Source organism: Mesoplodon bidens, assembly GCF_964165515.1.
Source record: "Mesoplodon bidens genome assembly, chromosome: 4".
Taxonomy (NCBI): Eukaryota; Metazoa; Chordata; class Mammalia; order Artiodactyla; family Ziphiidae; genus Mesoplodon; species Mesoplodon bidens.
In genome coordinates, this window is record NC_138160.1 from 100615820 (window position 1) to 100638812 (window position 22993).

At 47.0% G+C, this 22993-nt stretch overlaps 3 protein-coding genes across 15 annotated transcripts in view; 1 reads left to right on the forward strand and 2 right to left on the reverse strand.

The window, feature by feature from the left end:
- The window catches only part of LOC308615715 (zinc finger protein 112-like), a 195684-nt gene that overhangs the window by 43819 nt on the left and 128872 nt on the right, over window positions 1-22993 (forward strand). For 7 of the 13 annotated variants that reach the window (XR_014015567.1, XR_014015568.1, XR_014015569.1 and 4 more), the window contains 4 exons: window positions 2077-3744; window positions 10570-10868; window positions 13959-14055; window positions 22453-22751. The gene's annotated coding sequence lies outside the window, so the exon portion shown is untranslated. Of the gene's footprint in view, window positions 1-2076; window positions 3745-4298; window positions 4385-10569; window positions 10869-13958; window positions 14056-22452; window positions 22752-22993 lie in introns of those variants that run through there. The other 6 variants (XR_014015572.1, XR_014015573.1, XR_014015574.1 and 3 more) reach the window with 6 other exon arrangements.
- Window positions 3753-6830, reverse strand: LOC308615709 (protein FAM170A-like). The gene has a single exon (XM_081231345.1). It carries the CDS (start codon window positions 5628-5630, stop codon window positions 4941-4943), a length of 690 nt encoding a protein of 229 aa, XP_081087471.1. The 5' UTR covers window positions 5631-6830; the 3' UTR covers window positions 3753-4940.
- On the reverse strand, window positions 5749-18707 carry LOC308616345 (protein FAM170A-like; the record flags this gene model as incomplete). Its single annotated transcript, XM_081232608.1, has 2 exons — window positions 16915-18707; window positions 5749-5785 (listed from the first exon to the last, which is right to left on the reverse strand). The coding sequence occupies exons 1-2, from the start codon at window positions 17511-17513 to the stop codon at window positions 5749-5751; spliced, it is 636 nt and encodes a 211-aa protein (XP_081088734.1). The 5' UTR covers window positions 17514-18707.

A 22993-nucleotide genomic window follows, 5' to 3' on the forward strand; every position in this document is an offset into this window, starting at 1 on the left:
ATGAGTTGGCACCCCCGAGGTACCTGTCTTGCTGGGGAGCCACAGGTGGAGGGCTGGCTGCTGGACACATGTTTGCATGGAGTCAGGCTGAGTGGCCTCAGGGTGTTTGCTCTGCACTTGTGTGTGTTTCTCCCTAGTTGGTTTCCTTGTCCAGCTACCTGTGACCTCCCTCCATCCAGCCCAGGGAATCCTTCTCATCACAGGGGTAGGACGTTTGTCTCGTTTTCCATCACATCCTTTCCCCAAAGTTTGGTTGTGAGTTGCTCCCATTCCAAAGACCTTTCCTCTTTGAAGAGAAGAGAGAAAATCTTTTCTCTCCTTTCCTCTCACTTCACTTCTGCTCTAGTATCTCCTCCGTCCAGAATGGCCCCCTGACTCAAATGGGTGTAGATCCGAAGATGGCAAGAAATGCCAGCAATTCTGAAGTAATAATACGGATGTATCAGGAGAACTTGAAAACCTTTATCCCGCCACATTCAAAAAAATTGCACTTCCAGTGTATTCAGAGTCTCAGTGTAGAAACACAAATGATGTAGAAGTTGAATGACACTCAAGTTTTTCTTTCCTCCTTTCCTGATTTATTCTAATCCTCCAAGTTAACATGATTAACTATCTGTTATGTAACCTTTCAGACATTTTCTACACATGCACACTTTTCTTTTTCTCACATAAGAGTGTGAACTAGGTCACTTTCAACATGCTGTGATACTGTGATTCACTGTCTCCCACCGAGTCATCCACTGATAAAGTAATCTGTTTCATGGAGAAATATGTCCAATAGCTAATAGCCAATGTCTGTGGAGTGCTTGCTCTGTGTCGGTTTCTTGTAACTACTTTACAGATCTTTTGTACAAGGTACCCATGGACCAGGTACAATTATAACCCCCAAGTGACAGATAAGTGCAGATAAGTACAAATAAATACAGAGGCCAAGTGACTTGCCCAAGACACTGGAGCAAATCAAAATCCATGCCTCTGTAATCATTTTGCTCTATTGCCTCTGTCTGGGAGGCTTGATGATTTGGCAAGTAAAACCTTAAATATCATGTTCCATTTTTATATCTCTGACACAAGCGTGGGGCTGTGATACGGGGTAACTAACCTGACTACTTTTGAAAACCCTTATGCACCTGGATGAAAGTAAGCCAGGGACTGCAAGCTCTAGATTTAAGGTTTCCTAGCAACTTTTAAAAAGAGCTTCTTGAATGCAATTTATGTAATGTCAAGTCTAGGATGTAGTCCAGATAGTAACAGAAAAATGGAGATATGTAGAAAAATAGTTCAAGTTGACAAGTATTGGGAGTGTAGTAGTTTTGGGGCCAGCATGTAGACCACAGGAGAACTTGCTGTTTCCATCCCAAAGGGAAGAGCCCTACGTTGCAACTGCCAAGGTCCCTGGGGCAGCAAGTGTGTTCACTGCTTAGTAAAGAAGCATCCTCAGTTTGATAGAATCATATGGGAGCCTTACATTTGGTTAGCCGTTCTACATTCTTGATGTAATGATATTTTCAGGGTGTGGGAGGGTATCAAGCTCTGAAAATACCCTTGGAGAGATTTGCTTATTAAGTTTGGCTTTTTCAATCTCCCTACTACTTCTTTACTAAGCACCAGGAGGTTTCCTTCACTTTTCAGAACCATGTTGTTTTTCCCTTGTCTAATGAACTTTGAAATACTTTTGGATGAGCTATTAAATTTGGGAAAAAATAAACATCTCTTTAAAACAAGGAAGATAATAACAATGACACGTAGAAAGAGCTCTAAAACAGAGAATATCCTCCATTATGGCTAATGACTGGGGGTGGAAAGTTCGTGCTCGCTGTCCAGGATGTAGAAATAAAAGCTGAGGAGGCGCTGAGGCATCTCCTGGATCTCTATAAGCCTCCATCATTTCTGATGAGTAGGGTTGACAGATAAAATATAGGCTGTTTAGTTAAATATGAATGTCAGAAAAACAACGAGTACATTTTGAAGATAAGTATGCCCCAAATAGTACATAGGATCTACTTATACTAAAAATAATGACTTATTATTCATGTGAAGTTCAAGTTTAACTGGGTATCCTGCATTTTTATTTAGTAAATCTGACAGCCCTACTGATGATCCACAATGGAGGCAGTTGAGGAGCGGTACATGCTGGCTCTCGGACAGTCAGGAATGGCTTCAGCAGATCCAGGTACAGTATGAAATTCTTTTTGGAGGTAGCTCAGAAGCCATGGCCAGCCCTTGACTGCAAGTACTGCCTCGGGTTTCCCTGAGGTGGGGTAAACCGTCCTCTTAATGGCCTTTTGGTAAGTCTGGAAGACCATATCCAAGGGGAGCCCCAAAGTCAGTTTCATCCTCACAACCATGTTTCCAATTCCTGGAATTGGCTGCATGTGACTCACAAGAGATAAGGAGGTTTGTGAAAATTGGGAGTGTCATAGCTTGAACCCTTTGTAGGTAAAGTTTTGGTGTTCTGAGAGTTTTAACAGGAGCAATGTGAAAGACTCCAGGTCCCCGGGTAGATAGAAATAATCCTGTTCTACTTCTGTGTATGGGACAAGTCTGTAGTAGCTCACAGAGCAAATATCTGGTCTTAGAAAGACTGATCCAAGCTTGGATGTTTCTGGTGACAAGGCAAGGTCGTGAGTTTGAAGTTCACCTTTTATGGTTGAGGAGACAATGAAGTTGTCAGAAGGGCAATCGTGGAGGAGACGTTGGCTTCATCCATTGTGCAGGCTTGTATATGTGGTTCTATGTAGATTGTGTTTCAAAGGTGGAGCTTGTTTACAATTACGAACACTCTCTGACGTGCTTTTTGGACCTTCATTCCCAGAGCAAGAGCAGTGCCGAGGCCCTAGAAATGCCATGGATACTCTGAGCTGTCAGTGGCATTTCCCAGGTACTGTTCCCTTGGTGCTGCTCCTTGAAATGTCCAAAGGGATTATCATCTGTTTTGTGGCCGGTCCTAGCATTGTGAAAGGAAGCTGCTGCACCGGGCTCAGAGGATTTCGGCTGTGGTGGGAGGAGGAGGAGGAGTACTACGACTATAAATTGTATCACACCATATCTATTACATCTTGAGAGTGGGCTTGGGGGGTTATGAAGGGGGACTTTTATTGTACTTTTATACATTGTCCCCTTGAAAATAATTCAATTTTTAAAAATTAGTTAATTTATTTTGGGCTGCATTGGGTCTTTGTTGCTGCTAGCGGGCGTTTTCTAGTTGCAGTGAGCGGGGGCTACTCTTGGCTGTGGTGCACGGGCTTCTCATTGCAGTGGCTTCTCTTGTTTGCGGAGCACGGGCCCTAGGCATGCAGGCTTCCGTAGTTGTGGCACGTGGGCTCAGTAGTTGTGACACACGGGCTCTAGAGCGCAGGCTCAGTAGTTGTGGCGCACGGGCTTAGTTACTCCGTGGCACGTGGGATCTTCCCAGAACAGGGCTCGAACCCATGTCCCCTGCATTCGCAGGCATATTCATAACCACCGCGCCAGCAGGGAAGCCCAATGATTCAGTTTTTTATAAAGAGAATATTCCTAATATTCTTCCAAAAGTTTAAAAATACATAGTTGGATAACACTATGAAAAATTAACTGACACTTTTTTTATTATTTCTCTTTGCTCCCTGGATTTTTTTCCCCCTCCAGTCAGCTAGGCACTCTGAGTTCACTGCATTAGGAAGGTAAAGACTCAGCAGAAATGAGGGAGAAAAAAAGAAAATCCTCAGCTTTGGAATGTTCAAAACAGAGGCCACAGTAGAACAGGTGAGAATTCTGTGCACAAAAAATAAATCTCGTCTCAAATGTAACAAAGTATTCTTTGCACTGGGAGGCAGGAGAGGGAGGGAGGGAAGGACTGAAGGAGAGAGATCAGTGTGGCCAGGGACATGGAGACTGTGCTTGAGGACGATAGGCCCAGGAAGAGAATCAGAATCTGGGGAAGATTCAGCCTGCACGCGATCATTGCCTCCAGCCAGCACCCTCATCTCAGACCTCGGGAAATTCAGAGAGAGAGTGGGAGTAGGTCAGGAGGGCCACGGGCATAGTCTGTGTGGCAGGGGTTGTGGCCATTCCCTATTTGTGAGGAGTCCCCAGCAATTTGCAGGCCTCTTCTAGAAAATGCTGGCGGACGTCTCTAGTGCTTATGTGAAAGCTTGTTCACAAACCTTGAAAGATACAGATGTAGATGACAGATTAGATAGAAAAATGTAATTAACTAAAACCTCCAGGAAAGGTTTGGAAAATGCCCTTTATTGCATAGGATGTTCATATTGTCATATGATGTTAGACTGAGTGCCGGTCCCTTCATCCTCCTTCAGACCACGGCGTTCTGTCTGCTACTATCCCGAGGGTCCTTTCTTCTCCCTGGAAGGGATAAAACAAATGAGGTAGAACAGGAAGAGACAAGAAGCACTCCAAGCTCTGCTGGTCAGGGTTACCCTCCAGCGTTGCCTTAATGCTCAGAGCCACACATACCACAGTGAGCTTGGCTCCAGATCAACTACCACGCAACGAAGGTTCTGGAACACTTCCATATCTCGGGGAACCTCATTTCCACGTGACTCTCTTTCATATTCCCCTTTGTCACAGAAGGCTAGGTACAGTGGTCCAGGTGAGATCTCAGCTCAGGCCCAAGGCTCTCAGACCTCAAAGTTCCGGTCCTGCAAGGGCCCCTGTCCTCTCTTCAGACCACTCCTGGCTCTCTCTGCCGACAAGGAGCTGCTGGTGGTACGTCCTCTAAGAGTTGAGGCCCATCGTGCAGACCCTGAGAAAATTCCTAGGAAAAGGCTCCACCTTCTTGTCGAAGTCAACAGAGCTCAATTCCTTTGGAAGTGCTGGGTGTGTCCCAAGTTGATGCAACTGCAGAGCCATTAGGTAAACCAGCACATGTGTGCGGCCCCTTCCCTTAGACTCCTCTGGGCCCTCGTGACATAGGCTCAGAAGAGTGCCAGCCTCAAGCCTTACCTCTTCCAAGGCCACACCGTCTCCAGGATCTTCTGTCCCATGAATCTCAGTTGCTGTGTGGAACTCAAAAGAGAGAAAAGACCCTGCCTCCGGGGTCTCTTCGGGCTGGGGCCTTCTAGCTTCTCTTCCTCGTCCTCGTCGTCCTGCTCGTCCTGCTCGTCCTGCTCGTCCTCCTCGTCCTCCTCGTCCTCAGAGGTGGTCTCGGATTCCACATTGCCCTCCTCCTCAGGGGTGCTCTCGAATTCCACATTGCCCATCCACTGGGCGATGTTGAGATGAAAGACACGGCAGCTGAAGCCCTCCAGGATGCCGAACTTCACGTGCTGCTGGAGGATCTCCAAGGTGGGCAAGACCCGGCAGCAGGCCATGCACCTGAAGCCGGTCTCCATGGTCACCATCCAGTCCGGTGTCTTGGCCCTGGGTGTCTCCTGGACGGCAGGTGGCCCTGATGGGCTGCCTGGCTCTGCCCTTTCCTCATACTCTTTCTCCTCCCCAGTGGGCTCACTGTCAGACAGGAGGCTTTCGGTGGACACATCAGAGGGGTAAGTGCCTACTGTGCACGCATCCTCAGGAAGGGTCACTTCTTCTATCGTCAGCTGCTTTTCAGGCAACTCCAAGGGTTTCTTTGTCTTCCAGGAGACAGCTACACCCTTGTTCACTTGTACCTGCATGTAGTATATTTTCATGCCCCTTTCCTCTTTGTCTGGGTGCAGATCGTTCTTACAGGGTGAAGAGGGTGAGGAGGAGACACAGTGTGATGGGGGAGCAGTCTCCCCTGTTTCCTGAACCTGGGCTAGGGGTGCTTTAGGCTGGGCAGTTTCTCGATGTGATCTCCGGATTCCTGAAAAAGGAAATTAAAAACATCATAACATGCATGGGCCGTGCCAGAAGCTGAGGGAGCAGGTGTGGTAGACGAGAGAGGGACATTTGCATGACGTAGCTATGTCGTGAGCTTGGTGTCTGTTGGCCGTAGGACGGAGCGGTGTATCTGGTGTCATCTGTGGGCTTTTCATGTGCGTGTGGGGGGTTACTGGAGCGGTGTCTGTATACAGGGGTGTGCAGTATGGTGGTGAGGGCTGTGGTAACTGAGAGATGCGGGTGGATGCGTGTACGACGAGGAGTGTGAGTTTGGGAATATCGGTGGTGCATTACTTGTGGAATGGGGCTGTGGTGCTTGGGGTTTCTGTGTGCACTGAGAAGGTATGTGCCTGGAGGGCGGATGTATGTGTGAGCTGTGTGGACCTGAGCTGGATGGTGCTGCTCTCAGGCTGGAGATCTATGATGTAGAACTCTGTCCTTCTCTGGAAGCCAAGGCAAAGACAAAGCCTACATTTTCCTCTGAAGATGCTTAATCTGGTCCCTCTTCCCTCCACCTCAAGCCCAGACCTTTCCGGCCCCTGCTCCTTGACTTCCCCACCATGGTAGTACCAGGATTCACACACCCCCGCCCCAGACTCAGCTGGGATCCACGCCCTCGTAACAGCTCAGCCATCCTGCCCAGGCTCCTCCACAGAGCCCTCATCACCTCTGATGACCCTGGGTTTCCTCTCAGCCTCCCTGGGATCTGTGTGCCTCCTGCCTCACAGCCAAACACCCCCTCACCTGAGGAGCCCCGCGCCCTTACCAGCGTAGATGAGCTTGCGCGGAGAAGAAGCACAGGAGAAGTATGTAGAGGCAGAGGAGACCTCCCCTGCCCCTGGGCTGCAGCCTTGGGCCACCACAGTGGATCCAAGCTGAGGGGGATCCTCTTGTGACTTGGAGATTCCTGAGGGAGGAATGAAAGGCTCAGGGTGGGTTCATCAGTCCTCTCTGTCCACAAATATTTACCGAGTGTCTGGCACGTGTCAGGTGCAGTGAATACACACAGTTGAGATGGGGTTCCCAGTGGATACTCCAGTGTTTGATTCAAATCAGTACTTACTCTGTCACTGTCTTGTTGGTAATGTAGGCCTCGGTGGTGACTGAGTATGTGGGAAGAGTGAGTGATGTGTATCAGTTAAGTCTGTGGTAAGTGTGGGGTTGGCATGGGGAGCACGGTGGAGATGTGTCTTATCTGTGTCTGTGGCCTTTGTGTGCATGGTTTCTGTTCACAAGTCGGGAATTCTGGGACATGTAACTTTTCCTCATTACATGGTGTGGCTTGTATTTATGGTGTGTGTTCATTCATTGATTCACCAAGATTCAGTAAGCAGCTACTTCTGTGTATCCGGCACTCTTCCATTGTTGTAGTCTCTGGTAACGCTGCGCATTCTAGTAGGGGAAGACACACACTAAACAAAACTACAATAAATATATGATACCTGAGCTGGTGGCAAGTATATAAGGGTTGCCAGACTTAGCGAAGAAAAATACAGGGCACCCAGTTAAATTTCAGTTTCAGATAAACCCAGAATAATTTTCCAGTGTAAGTATTCCCATGCAGTATTTGGTCTTACTTTTAGTGTAAGTATGGCCCGTACAATATTGGGGACATACTGATACTGAAAAATTACTTGTTGTTTATCTGGAATTCAAATTGAACTGGCTAGCCCATATTTTATCTGGCAACCCTGACATGGGTTAGTGAGACTGTGGTTTACTGTGGTTTGTACAAAGCGGGTCTGGCATTACTCAAGAATGTGTTACAAGTGTGGTGTGTATGACACGTGACTGGTTCTTATAGAGGTATTTAGCGATGGCTGAAGTTAGCTGTGTTTGTGCGAGAGTTGAGGAGATACATATATATATAGTGTGTGTGTGTGTGTGTGTGTGTGTGTCCTATATATATAGTGTGTGTGTCTATATACATATCTCATCTCCAGCGTTTGGTGTTGGAGGAGAGGATTGTGATACAGGTGGGTTGTATGAGAACGTAGTACAGGAGGGATGCGTGTATATACCTCCATGTGCTGTGTGTGGTTTAATACGGAAGTTATATGTGGGGTGTGTGATACTTTTGCTGTATCAGAGTGTCCATGGGTGTATGAGTTACTGTCTCATAAAACACCCCTACCAAGAGTTCTCTATACACTCTTACATACACCGAGTGTCAGCCAGGTCCAGGCAGGGTGTCAAGAACTGTACCACGCAGAGTTTATATCTGATAAGCACTCTACCCCCATTCATCCTGCTCTTCTCAGCACTACCCCCTCCGCCCACCCCCACCCCCCCACAGGAACATAGAGAAAAATATTCTGAATGGTCAGGGGCAGTCATTGCCTTCCCTAGCCTGTCCCAGCCACTGCCTGAAAATCTGCCTGCTGTCTAGAGCTCCATTCCCAGGGCCCATCCTACAGTCTCCAGGGCCCTGGGCCTGGTAGGAGCTACTGGGCTCTAATCTGGGGCAGAGACCTCTAGCTGGAGCTCTGGGGTGACCACCCCCTCCCAGGGCAAGGTACTCGCCTACACCTACATTTAATGCACGCAGGCACCACGTGGCCCGTGGCTCTCAGAGCTCCCCGCAGGACCCTGAGGACATTTCTCACCCTCGCCCACGCGGTCTCAGTCTCTGGAAAGCCCTTCCCTTCCCTCGGTCTCCTTTGGGAGATTCTTCCTGTTGAAGGAATAAAACCTCCTTGCTTTCAATATGACACCATCCCTAGGCAAACAATCGTCTTTCGAAGTGCATTCCACTTGTCAAGATATTTTTCAACAGGGCCTTCAGCTCATGGGGCTTCTCTTTCCAGTTGGTAAAAGAGGCCAAGCAACTCATGGGTCTCTCTCAGCATCCTTGCATCCTTCACATCCCCCACCTCATGACCCCAGGGAAAGATCCAAGAGAATAAGAGAGAAATCGGGGACTGAGAAAAGCTGCACCTCTAGGTCTGTGCAAGCAGGATGCAGCCTGCTGTGAGTCCGACAAAGCTCCAGGCCCGGCAGCCCCAGGAGAGAGTCCTCAGACCAGCGGAGCTGACCTCCCATCTCCCAGGGGGCATCTGGCCGTTCTGTGCCGTCTCACACCACAGGGAGCCTCCGGATGGCTACGGCAGCATCAGTGAGACAAGGTCTCTCGCTCCCTGCTTCACAGGTGACACGTTCTCAGTCCCCCTCTTCCTAGAGAAGGTTCAGTTTGGCAGAAACCCATGTGCCCCAGACAAGTTGCCCCCCACATACCTCCTCCCTTCTGGGCAGTTTGCTGGGACTCTTCATTTTCCAGGCGTTTCCTCTTTTGTTGCCGTTCCATCGTACCAACTAGAAGTCTCCCTTAGAAGATGCCTCAAGAGACGTCCAACTCCTCCTCTCCCCTACAGGTTGGCCCTTGTTGGCTCTTGGGCAATCCGTTGAAATGATTCAATACAAATAAAAATAGTCAAGTCTCCTAAATGGCTGAAAAACTTGTACCACTTAGTGAACCAGCAGTGCTGCCTAGTGCTCACCAGGGCTGTTAAGTTTCCAAGGTTGCCAGGCGCACAGCAGGATTCTGTGACCTCAAGGATGACATCAGAGCATTCTGTGGACCTAGGTTCAGCACAGTCTCTGCAATAGCACAGGCCCCGTTTTCAAGAACAATTCCTTTTTCCCAGCCGAACCTTTCCCGTGAAAGGGAAAGGTTCATACCATATCCATTATAAATTGTATCATACCGTATCTATTATAAAATGAACATTTTGATGGGAGATCTTTTAATGTCTTTTATATAGAGATTTAATATGAATATTTTAAATGGTCTCCAGTTTCCCTGTGGATTATTGACATTTTAAACTCTGCACTTCAGTTTTCCCTCAATCCCTGTAATTTTGTCACGGTTATTTCTGTACTTAAAGAGGAGTAACAATATAATTGATTTCTTCATTTTTTTCCCATCTCTTTCCAAGGTACTGGATTTGATTGTGTCTTACGAATGAGTGAAAAATGCTAGTCCTTGAGTCAGGACATTGGGCCCTTTACCAAGTAACTCAACCTGTCTGGGCTTCAGCTTCTGTATGTGCGAGCAAGAGGCTTGGCCTAGCTGACTTTTCAAATGCTGTGTTTCTTTGATTCACTCTCACGTACTGATCTGCTACTTAAGAAGAGGGTCTCTTCTCATAAAGTGAGAACAGTCGTTTTCTAATCCTTGGGTTGGGTGGAGTTTTTAGTGGTCGTACTCAGTTTGTTAGTTATATTTACTTTTACGTATGCTTAGCTCTAAATTTAATTTATATGGCTCTTGTGACTATTTTTAGATCTTCTTTTTTTCTTATTTTCTTTTACAGTTTCTAATTTGTTATCGCCAGTGTAGAGGAGCCTGATTGATTTTTAAACTGTATTGATCTTGTATGTGTGTGCTTTGTTGAACCGTCTTCTTCGTTCCTGCTAGTTTATCTGTGGGTTCTTTTGGGTCTCCTAGATAAATGAGCATATTAAATGTAAATAATGTGTTCTTTAGATAAAGTTTATTTTCTTGCATCTCTCTATATAAAAGCAATATGTTGAATTGATTTAAATATTTAAATACTTACATACCTGTTATCACAATCTAACCTTCTTTATCTTCTCTTATTTTCTTCCAATCAATATTATGTTTTCAAGATTTATCCACGTGAATCCATATAGATCTAGGTCTTTGATTTTTGACCGTTTGGTATTATTTCATCACATGCGTATAGCATCATTTATTTTCCATTCAAGCATTATTGGACAATTGGATTGTTTCCCTCCCTTCTCTAGAACAAACAACGTTTCCTAGAATATCCCTGAAGATGTCTGACAGTCGAGAAGGGCCAGGCTGCCCGAAGGATTGCTACTTGCTTTTAGCCACGTTCCAACAGGCCATCTCCAGCCAGCAATTTGAAGCACAGCTGAAATGAAAACTCCCCCAAATGTGGAGGTCGTAGGAGCTTCCTAGAAGGTGGGAGGTTCATGATAGGCATCCTGCTGGGATCCCAGGGGAGTCTGAGCTGGCCTGAACCTCATCTTCCTCCTCCACCTCTCAAGAGAAATGTGGAGGAAAGAAGACTTCAAAACCTGTGAGTAGGCAGAGGGAGAGAGATTGGGGGCCGAAGCTGCAACTGAGGTCTTGGAGTGGGCTGTGAGGACGCAGAGCCTCTAGAGAGCCAGGCTCTGCCTTCTGAGCACTTCTCCCCTAAGGCTGCTCGTCATTCAGGTGATACCAGCCATATAGAGCCGACTCGGCCCACACTGTCACAGAAAGCCTTATCAGAATCTCTTCTTCTTCATACACTCTTGTGTCTGTTACTTGGTTATTGCCTTTGGTGCTCCACTGATGTGAAGCACAGTCGCCAGGGGATGGAGGACACTAGTGACCCATCTTGCTCTGTGGCCTCAGTCCACAGCTTGAGGGTAAGGGAAGAGGCCAAATGAAGGTCAAGAAGGAAAGATGGCGTTTGAAGAGAAGACCTGAGTTAAGGGTGTCTTCTCAAGGCTTGATGAATGAAATGTAGCTCCAGTACCTGAAGTCCTGCTTGTTCTCAAGGCTGACCACGGGGCTGGGTGGGCTGGGTGCACTCAGTGAAGGAACCGTATACACTTAGTATTTCCTTGCTTGCTCACACTTGCCCTCGTCTGATACACACTCTGCAAGACTGATCTTCCCCTGAAACAACTTTCCACCTGCCACTGTCATCTCGTGAACATTTGCTTCCCCTTCCTAGTGTCCCCCTAGAATGCCATTGCCGCCAATTCATAATTTGATAATCATGCTTCTTACCATAGTCTCAGCAACTTCTGATAAATTTTATTCACTTTATTCCATAGTCTTCACACATCAGTAATCTTCCTTAACTTCCTAGCTGCAGGTTAACCCATTCGGAATCATTTCTTTTTCTTTCTCTTCTTTGGCAAATCCCTTCTATCTTTTAAGGTCTTTTTCTTGTCTCTCTACCATCCTGCCTTCCTGAACTTCTTTTTTTCCGTTTAAGTAACCTTTCAATCTCCTTCCCCAATTTCCTCATAAACATTGAGAGTTTATTCCTCACACGTTAGAGAGCGGTTTATGAATGGCCACGCATAATGGACTCAGAATGAGTTGGCACCCCCGAGGTACCTGTCTTGCTGGGGAGCCACAGGTGGAGGGCTGGCTGCTGGACACATGTTTGCATGGAGTCAGGCTGAGTGGCCTCAGGGTGTTTGCTCTGCACTTGTGTGTGTTTCTCCCTAGTTGGTTTCCTTGTCCAGCCACCTGTGACCTCCCTCCATCCAGCCCAGGGAATCCTTCTCATCACAGGGGTAGGACGTTTGTCTCGTTTTCCATCACATCCTTTCCCCAAAGTTTGGTTGTGAGTTGCTCCCATTCCAAAGACCTTTCCTCTTTGAAGAGAAGAGAGAAAATCTTTTCTCTCCTTTCCTCTCACTTCACTTCTGCTCTAGTATCTCCTCCGTCCAGAATGGCCCCCTGACTCAAATGGGTGTAGATCCGAAGATGGCAAGAAATGCCAGCAATTCTGAAGTAATAATACGGATGTATCAGGAACACTTGAAAACCTTTATCCCGCCACATTCAAAAAAATTGCACTTCCAGTGTATTCAGAGTCTCAGTGTAGAAACACAAATGATGTAGAAGTTGAATGACACTCAAGTTTTTCTTTCCTCCTTTCCTGATTTATTCTAATCCTCCAAGTTAACATGATTAACTATCTGTTATGTAACCTTTCAGACATTTTCTACACATGCACACTTTTCTTTTTCTCACATAAGAGTGTGAACTAGGTCACTTTCAACATGCTGTGATACTGTGATTCACTGTCTCCCACCGAGTCGTCCACTGATAAAGTAATCTGTTTCATGGAGAAATACGTCCAATAGCTAATAGCCAATGTCTGTGGAGTGCTTGCTCTGTGTCGGTTTCTTGTAACTACTTTACAGATCTTTTGTACAAGGTACCCATGGACCAGGTACAATTATAACCCCCAAGTGACAGATAAGTGCAGATAAGTACAAATAAATACAGAGGCCAAGTGACTTGCCCAAGACACTGGAGCAAATCAAAATCCATGCCTCTGTAATCATTTTGCTCTATTGCCTCTGTCTGGGAGGCTTGATGATTTGGCAAGTAAAACCTTAAATATCATGTTCCATTTTTATATCTCTGACACAAGCGTGGGGCTGTGATACGGGGTAACTAACCTGACTACTTTTGAAAACCCTTATGCACCTGGATGAAAGTAAGCCAGGGACTGCAAGCTCTAGATTTAAGGTTTCCTAGCAACTTTTAAAAAGAGCTTCTTGAATGCAATTTGTGTAATGTCAAGTCTAGGATGTAGTCCAGATAGTAACAGAAAAATGGAGATATGTAGAAAAATAGTTCAAGTTGACAAGTATTGGGAGTGTAGTAGTTTTGGGGCCAGCATGTAGACCACAGGAGAACTTGCTGTTTCCATCCCAAAGGGAAGAGCCCTACGTTGCAACTGCCAAGGTCCCTGGGGCAGCAAGTGTGTTCACTGCTTAGTAAAGAAGCATCCTCAGTTTGATAGAATCATATGGGAGCCTTACATTTGGTTAGCCGTTCTACATTCTTGATGTAATGATATTTTCAGGGTGTGGGAGGGTATCAAGCTCTGAAAATACCCTTGGAGAGATTTGCTTATTAAGTTTGGCTTTTTCAATCTCCCTACTACTTCTTTACTAAGCACCAGGAGGTTTCCTTCACTTTTCAGAACCATGTTGTTTTTCCCTTGTCTAATGAACTTTGAAATACTTTTGGATGAGCTATTAAATTTGGGAAAAAATAAACATCTCTTTAAAACAAGGAAGATAATAACAATGACACGTAGAAAGAGCTCTAAAACAGAGAATATCCTCCATTATGGCTAATGACTGGGGGTGGAAAGTTCGTGCTCGCTGTCCAGGATGTAGAAATAAAAGCTGAGGAGGCGCTGAGGCATCTCCTGGATCTCTATAAGCCTCCATCATTTCTGATGAGTAGGGTTGACAGATAAAATATAGGCTGTTTAGTTAAATATGAATGTCAGAAAAACAACGAGTACATTTTGAAGATAAGTATGCCCCAAATAGTACATAGGATCTACTTATACTAAAAATAATGACTTATTATTCATGTGAAGTTCAAGTTTAACTGGGTATCCTGCATTTTTATTTAGTAAATCTGACAGCCCTACTGATGATCCACAATGGAGGCAGTTGAGGAGCGGTACATGCTGGCTCTCGGACAGTCAGGAATGGCTTCAGCAGATCCAGGTACAGTATGAAATTCTTTTTGGAGGTAGCTCAGAAGCCATGGCCAGCCCTTGACTGCAAGTACTGCCTCGGGTTTCCCTGAGGTGGGGTAAACCGTCCTCTTAATGGCCTTTTGGTAAGTCTGGAAGACCATATCCAAGGGGAGCCCCAAAGTCAGTTTCATCCTCACAACCATGTTTCCAATTCCTGGAATTGGCTGCATGTGACTCACAAGAGATAAGGAGGTTTGTGAAAATTGGGAGTGTCATAGCTTGAACCCTTTGTAGGTAAAGTTTTGGTGTTCTGAGAGTTTTAACAGGAGCAATGTGAAAGACTCCAGGTCCCCGGGTAGATAGAAATAATCCTGTTCTACTTCTGTGTATGGGACAAGTCTGTAGTAGCTCACAGAGCAAATATCTGGTCTTAGAAAGACTGATCCAAGCTTGGATGTTTCTGGTGACAAGGCAAGGTCGTGAGTTTGAAGTTCACCTTTTATGGTTGAGGAGACAATGAAGTTGTCAGAAGGGCAATCGTGGAGGAGACGTTGGCTTCATCCATTGTGCAGGCTTGTATATGTGGTTCTATGTAGATTGTGTTTCAAAGGTGGAGCTTGTTTACAATTACGAACACTCTCTGACGTGCTTTTTGGACCTTCATTCCCAGAGCAAGAGCAGTGCCGAGGCCCTAGAAATGCCATGGATACTCTGAGCTGTCAGTGGCATTTCCCAGGTACTGTTCCCTTGGTGCTGCTCCTTGAAATGTCCAAAGGGATTATCATCTGTTTTGTGGCCGGTCCTAGCATTGTGAAAGGAAGCTGCTGCACCGGGCTCAGAGGATTTCGGCTGTGGTGGGAGGAGGAGGAGGAGTACTACGACTATAAATTGTATCACACCATATCTATTACATCTTGAGAGTGGGCTTGGGGGGTTATGAAGGGGGACTTTTATTGTACTTTTATACATTGTCCCCTTGAAAATAATTCAATTTTTAAAAATTAGTTAATTTATTTTGGGCTGCATTGGGTCTTTGTTGCTGCTAGCGGGCGTTTTCTAGTTGCAGTGAGCGGGGGCTACTCTTGGCTGTGGTGCACGGGCTTCTCATTGCAGTGGCTTCTCTTGTTTGCGGAGCACGGGCCCTAGGCATGCAGGCTTCCGTAGTTGTGGCACGTGGGCTCAGTAGTTGTGACACACGGGCTCTAGAGCGCAGGCTCAGTAGTTGTGGCGCACGGGCTTAGTTACTCCGTGGCACGTGGGATCTTCCCAGAACAGGGCTCGAACCCATGTCCCCTGCATTCGCAGGCATATTCATAACCACCGCGCCAGCAGGGAAGCCCAATGATTCAGTTTTTTATAAAGAGAATATTCCTAATATTCTTCCAAAAGTTTAAAAATACATAGTTGGATAACACTATGAAAAATTAACTGACACTTTTTTTATTATTTCTCTTTGCTCCCTGGATTTTTTTCCCCCTCCGGTCAGCTAGGCACTCTGAGTTCACTGCATTAGGAAGGTAAAGACTCAGCAGAAATGAGGGAGAAAAAAAGAAAATCCTCAGCTTTGGAATGTTCAAAACAGAGGCCACAGTAGAACAGGTGAGAATTCTGTGCACAAAAAATAAATCTCGTCTCAAATGTAACAAAGTATTCTTTGCACTGGGAGGCAGGAGAAGGGAGGGAGGGAAGGACTGAAGGAGAGAGATCAGTGTGGCCAGGGACATGGAGACTGTGCTTGAGGACGATAGGCCCAGGAAGAGAATCAGAATCTGGGGAAGATTCAGCCTGCACGCGATCATTGCCTCCAGCCAGCACCCTCATCTCAGACCTCGGGAAATTCAGAGAGAGAGTGGGAGTAGGTCAGGAGGGCCACGGGCATAGTCTGTGTGGCAGGGGTTGTGGCCATTCCCTATTTGTGAGGAGTCCCCAGCAATTTGCAGGCCTCTTCTAGAAAATGCTGGCGGACGTCTCTAGTGCTTATGTGAAAGCTTGTTCACAAACCTTGAAAGATACAGATGTAGATGACAGATTAGATAGAAAAATGTAATTAACTAAAACCTCCAGGAAAGGTTTGGAAAATGCCCTTTATTGCATAGGATGTTCATATTGTCATATGATGTTAGACTGAGTGCCGGTCCCTTCATCCTCCTTCAGACCACGGCGTTCTGTCTGCTACTATCCCGAGGGTCCTTTCTTCTCCCTGGAAGGGATAAAACAAATGAGGTAGAACAGGAAGAGACAAGAAGCACTCCAAGCTCTGCTGGTCAGGGTTACCCTCCAGCGTTGCCTTAATGCTCAGAGCCACACATACCACAGTGAGCTTGGCTCCAGATCAACTACCACGCAACGAAGGTTCTGGAACACTTCCATGTCTCGGGGAACCTCATTTCCACGTGACTCTCTTTCGTATTCCCCTTTGTCACAGAAGGCTAGGTACAGTGGTCCAGGTGAGATCTCAGCTCAGGCCCAAGGCTCTCAGACCTCAAAGTTCCGGTCCTGCAAGGGCCCCTGTCCTCTCTTCAGACCACTCCTGGCTCTCTCTGCCGACAAGGAGCTGCTGGTGGTACGTCCTCTAAGAGTTGAGGCCCATCGTGCAGACCCTGAGAAAATTCCTAGGAAAAGGCTCCACCTTCTTGTCGAAGTCAACAGAGCTCAATTCCTTTGGAAGTGCTGGGTGTGTCCCAAGTTGATGCAACTGCAGAGCCATTAGGTAAACCAGCACATGTGTGCGGCCCCTTCCCTTAGACTCCTCTGGGCCCTCGTGACATAGGCTCAGAAGAGTGCCAGCCTCAAGCCTTACCTCTTCCAAGGCCACACCGTCTCCAGGATCTTCTGTCCCATGAATCTCAGTTGCTGTGTGGAACTCAAAAGAGAGAAAAGACCCTGCCTCCGGGGTCTCTTCGGGCTGGGGCCTTCTAGCTTCTCTTCCTCGTCCTCGTCGTCCTGCTCGTCTTGCTCGTCCTGCTCGTCCTCCTCGTCCTCCTCGTCCTCAGAGGTGGTCTCGGATTCCACATTGCCCTCCTCCTCAGGGGTGCTCTCGAATTCCACATTGCCCATCCACTGGGCGATGTTGAGATGAAAGACACGGCAGCTGAAGCCCTCCAGGATGCCGAACTTCACGTGCTGCTGGAGGATCTCCAAGGTGGGCAAGACCCGGCAGCAGGCCATGCACCTGAAGCCGGTCTCCATGGTCACCATCCAGTCCGGTGTCTTGGCCCTGGGTGTCTCCTGGACGGCAGGTGGCCCTGATGGGCTGCCTGGCTCTGCCCTTTCCTCATACTCTTTCTCCTCCCCAGTGGGCTCACTGTCAGACAGGAGGCTTTCGGTGGACACATCAGAGGGGTAAGTGCCTACTGTGCACGCATCCTCAGGAAGGGTCACTTCTTCTATCGTCAGCTGCTTTTCAGGCAACTCCAAGGGTTTCTTTGTCTTCCAGGAGACAGCTACACCCTTGTTCACTTGTACCTGCATGTAGTATATTTTCATGCCCCTTTCCTCTTTGTCTGGGTGCAGATCGTTCTTACAGGGTGAAGAGGGTGAGGAGGAGACACAGTGTGATGGGGGAGCAGTCTCCCCTGTTTCCTGAACCTGGGCTAGGGGTGCTTTAGGCTGGGCAGTTTCTCGATGTGATCTCCGGATTCCTGAAAAAGGAAATTAAAAACATCATAACATGCATGGGCCGTGCCAGAAGCTGAGGGAGCAGGTGTGGTAGACGAGAGAGGGACATTTGCATGACGTAGCTATGTCGTGAGCTTGGTGTCTGTTGGCCGTAGGACGGAGCGGTGTATCTGGTGTCATCTGTGGGCTTTTCATGTGCGTGTGGGGGGTTACTGGAGCGGTGTCTGTATACAGGGGTGTGCAGTATGGTGGTGAGGGCTGTGGTAACTGAGAGATGCGGGTGGATGCGTGTACGACGAGGAGTGTGAGTTTGGGAATATCGGTGGTGCATTACTTGTGGAATGGGGCTGTGGTGCTTGGGGTTTCTGTGTGCACTGAGAAGGTATGTGCCTGGAGGGCGGATGTATGTGTGAGCTGTGTGGACCTGAGCTGGATGGTGCTGCTCTCAGGCTGGAGATCTATGATGTAGAACTCTGTCCTTCTCTGGAAGCCAAGGCAAAGACAAAGCCTACATTTTCCTCTGAAGATGCTTAATCTGGTCCCTCTTCCCTCCACCTCAAGCCCAGACCTTTCCGGCCCCTGCTCCTTGACTTCCCCACCATGGTAGTACCAGGATTCACACACCCCCGCCCCAGACTCAGCTGGGATCCACGCCCTCGTAACAGCTCAGCCATCCTGCCCAGGCTCCTCCACAGAGCCCTCATCACCTCTGATGACCCTGGGTTTCCTCTCAGCCTCCCTGGGATCTGTGTGCCTCCTGCCTCACAGCCAAACACCCCCTCACCTGAGGAGCCCCGCGCCCTTACCAGCGTAGATGAGCTTGCGCGGAGAAGAAGCACAGGAGAAGTATGTAGAGGCAGAGGAGACCTCCCCTGCCCCTGGGCTGCAGCCTTGGGCCACCACAGTGGATCCAAGCTGAGGGGGATCCTCTTGTGACTTGGAGATTCCTGAGGGAGGAATGAAAGGCTCAGGGTGGGTTCATCAGTCCTCTCTGTCCACAAATATTTACCGAGTGTCTGGCACGTGTCAGGTGCAGTGAATACACACAGTTGAGATGGGGTTCCCAGTGGATACTCCAGTGTTTGATTCAAATCAGTACTTACTCTGTCACTGTCTTGTTGGTAATGTAGGCCTCGGTGGTGACTGAGTATGTGGGAAGAGTGAGTGATGTGTATCAGTTAAGTCTGTGGTAAGTGTGGGGTTGGCATGGGGAGCACGGTGGAGATGTGTCTTATCTGTGTCTGTGGCCTTTGTGTGCATGGTTTCTGTTCACAAGTCGGGAATTCTGGGACATGTAACTTTTCCTCATTACATGGTGTGGCTTGTATTTATGGTGTGTGTTCATTCATTGATTCACCAAGATTCAGTAAGCAGCTACTTCTGTGTATCCGGCACTCTTCCATTGTTGTAGTCTCTGGTAACGCTGCGCATTCTAGTAGGGGAAGACACACACTAAACAAAACTACAATAAATATATGATACCTGAGCTGGTGGCAAGTATATAAGGGTTGCCAGACTTAGCGAAGAAAAATACAGGGCACCCAGTTAAATTTCAGTTTCAGATAAACCCAGAATAATTTTCCAGTGTAAGTATTCCCATGCAGTATTTGGTCTTACTTTTAGTGTAAGTATGGCCCGTACAATATTGGGGACATACTGATACTGAAAAATTACTTGTTGTTTATCTGGAATTCAAATTGAACTGGCTAGCCCATATTTTATCTGGCAACCCTGACATGGGTTAGTGAGACTGTGGTTTACTGTGGTTTGTACAAAGCGGGTCTGGCATTACTCAAGAATGTGTTACAAGTGTGGTGTGTATGACACGTGACTGGTTCTTATAGAGGTATTTAGCGATGGCTGAAGTTAGCTGTGTTTGTGCGAGAGTTGAGGAGATACATATATATATAGTGTGTGTGTGTGTGTGTGTGTGTGTGTCCTATATATATAGTGTGTGTGTCTATATACATATCTCATCTCCAGCGTTTGGTGTTGGAGGAGAGGATTGTGATACAGGTGGGTTGTATGAGAACGTAGTACAGGAGGGATGCGTGTATATACCTCCATGTGCTGTGTGTGGTTTAATACGGAAGTTATATGTGGGGTGTGTGATACTTTTGCTGTATCAGAGTGTCCATGGGTGTATGAGTTACTGTCTCATAAAACACCCCTACCAAGAGTTCTCTATACACTCTTACATACACCGAGTGTCAGCCAGGTCCAGGCAGGGTGTCAAGAACTGTACCACGCAGAGTTTATATCTGATAAGCACTCTACCCCCATTCATCCTGCTCTTCTCAGCACTACCCCCTCCGCCCACCCCCACCCCCCCACAGGAACATAGAGAAAAATATTCTGAATGGTCAGGGGCAGTCATTGCCTTCCCTAGCCTGTCCCAGCCACTGCCTGAAAATCTGCCTGCTGTCTAGAGCTCCATTCCCAGGGCCCATCCTACAGTCTCCAGGGCCCTGGGCCTGGTAGGAGCTACTGGGCTCTAATCTGGGGCAGAGACCTCTAGCTGGAGCTCTGGGGTGACCACCCCCTCCCAGGGCAAGGTACTCGCCTACACCTACATTTAATGCACGCAGGCACCACGTGGCCCGTGGCTCTCAGAGCTCCCCGCAGGACCCTGAGGACATTTCTCACCCTCGCCCACGCGGTCTCAGTCTCTGGAAAGCCCTTCCCTTCCCTCGGTCTCCTTTGGGAGATTCTTCCTGTTGAAGGAATAAAACCTCCTTGCTTTCAATATGACACCATCCCTAGGCAAACAATCGTCTTTCGAAGTGCATTCCACTTGTCAAGATATTTTTCAACAGGGCCTTCAGCTCATGGGGCTTCTCTTTCCAGTTGGTAAAAGAGGCCAAGCAACTCATGGGTCTCTCTCAGCATCCTTGCATCCTTCACATCCCCCACCTCATGACCCCAGGGAAAGATCCAAGAGAATAAGAGAGAAATCGGGGACTGAGAAAAGCTGCACCTCTAGGTCTGTGCAAGCAGGATGCAGCCTGCTGTGAGTCCGACAAAGCTCCAGGCCCGGCAGCCCCAGGAGAGAGTCCTCAGACCAGCGGAGCTGACCTCCCATCTCCCAGGGGGCATCTGGCCGTTCTGTGCCGTCTCACACCACAGGGAGCCTCCGGATGGCTACGGCAGCATCAGTGAGACAAGGTCTCTCGCTCCCTGCTTCACAGGTGACACGTTCTCAGTCCCCCTCTTCCTAGAGAAGGTTCAGTTTGGCAGAAACCCATGTGCCCCAGACAAGTTGCCCCCCACATACCTCCTCCCTTCTGGGCAGTTTGCTGGGACTCTTCATTTTCCAGGCGTTTCCTCTTTTGTTGCCGTTCCATCGTACCAACTAGAAGTCTCCCTTAGAAGATGCCTCAAGAGACGTCCAACTCCTCCTCTCCCCTACAGGTTGGCCCTTGTTGGCTCTTGGGCAATCCGTTGAAATGATTCAATACAAATAAAAATAGTCAAGTCTCCTAAATGGCTGAAAAACTTGTACCACTTAGTGAACCAGCAGTGCTGCCTAGTGCTCACCAGGGCTGTTAAGTTTCCAAGGTTGCCAGGCGCACAGCAGGATTCTGTGACCTCAATGATGACATCAGAGCATTCTGTGGACCTAGGTTCAGCACAGTCTCTGCAATAGCACAGGCCCCGTTTTCAAGAACAATTCCTTTTTCCCAGCCGAACCTTTCCCGTGAAAGGGAAAGGTTCATACCATATCCATTATAAATTGTATCATACCGTATCTATTATAAAATGAACATTTTGATGGGAGATCTTTTAATGTCTTTTATATAGAGATTTAATATGAATATTTTAAATGGTCTCCAGTTTCCCTGTGGATTATTGACATTTTAAACTCTGCACTTCAGTTTTCCCTCAATCCCTGTAATTTTGTCACGGTTATTTCTGTACTTAAAGAGGAGTAACAATATAATTGATTTCTTCATTTTTTTCCCATCTCTTTCCAAGGTACTGGATTTGATTGTGTCTTACGAATGAGTGAAAAATGCTAGTCCTTGAGTCAGGACATTGGGCCCTTTACCAAGTAACTCAACCTGTCTGGGCTTCAGCTTCTGTATGTGCGAGCAAGAGGCTTGGCCTAGCTGACTTTTCAAATGCTGTGTTTCTTTGATTCACTCTCACGTACTGATCTGCTACTTAAGAAGAGGGTCTCTTCTCATAAAGTGAGAACAGTCGTTTTCTAATCCTTGGGTTGGGTGGAGTTTTTAGTGGTCGTACTCAGTTTGTTAGTTATATTTACTTTTACGTATGCTTAGCTCTAAATTTAATTTATATGGCTCTTGTGACTATTTTTAGATCTTCTTTTTTTCTTATTTTCTTTTACAGTTTCTAATTTGTTATCGCCAGTGTAGAGGAGCCTGATTGATTTTTAAACTGTATTGATCTTGTATGTGTGTGCTTTGTTGAACCGTCTTCTTCGTTCCTGCTAGTTTATCTGTGGGTTCTTTTGGGTCTCCTAGATAAATGAGCATATTAAATGTAAATAATGTGTTCTTTAGATAAAGTTTATTTTCTTGCATCTCTCTATATAAAAGCAATATGTTGAATTGATTTAAATATTTAAATACTTACATACCTGTTATCACAATCTAACCTTCTTTATCTTCTCTTATTTTCTTCCAATCAATATTATGTTTTCAAGATTTATCCACGTGAATCCATATAGATCTAGGTCTTTGATTTTTGACCGTTTGGTATTATTTCATCACATGCGTATAGCATCATTTATTTTCCATTCAAGCATTATTGGACAATTGGATTGTTTCCCTCCCTTCTCTAGAACAAACAACGTTTCCTAGAATATCCCTGAAGATGTCTGACAGTCGAGAAGGGCCAGGCTGCCCGAAGGATTGCTACTTGCTTTTAGCCACGTTCCAACAGGCCATCTCCAGCCAGCAATTTGAAGCACAGCTGAAATGAAAACTCCCCCAAATGTGGAGGTCGTAGGAGCTTCCTAGAATGTGGGAGGTTCATGATAGGCATCCTGCTGGGATCCCAGGGGAGTCTGAGCTGGCCTGAACCTCATCTTCCTCCTCCACCTCTCAAGAGAAATGTGGAGGAAAGAAGACTTCAAAACCTGTGAGTAGGCAGAGGGAGAGAGATTGGGGGCCGAAGCTGCAACTGAGGTCTTGGAGTGGGCTGTGAGGACGCAGAGCCTCTAGAGAGCCAGGCTCTGCCTTCTGAGCACTTCTCCCCTAAGGCTGCTCGTCATTCAGGTGATACCAGCCATATAGAGCCGACTCGGCCCACACTGTCACAGAAAGCCTTATCAGAATCTCTTCTTCTTCATACACTCTTGTGTCTGTTACTTGGTTATTGCC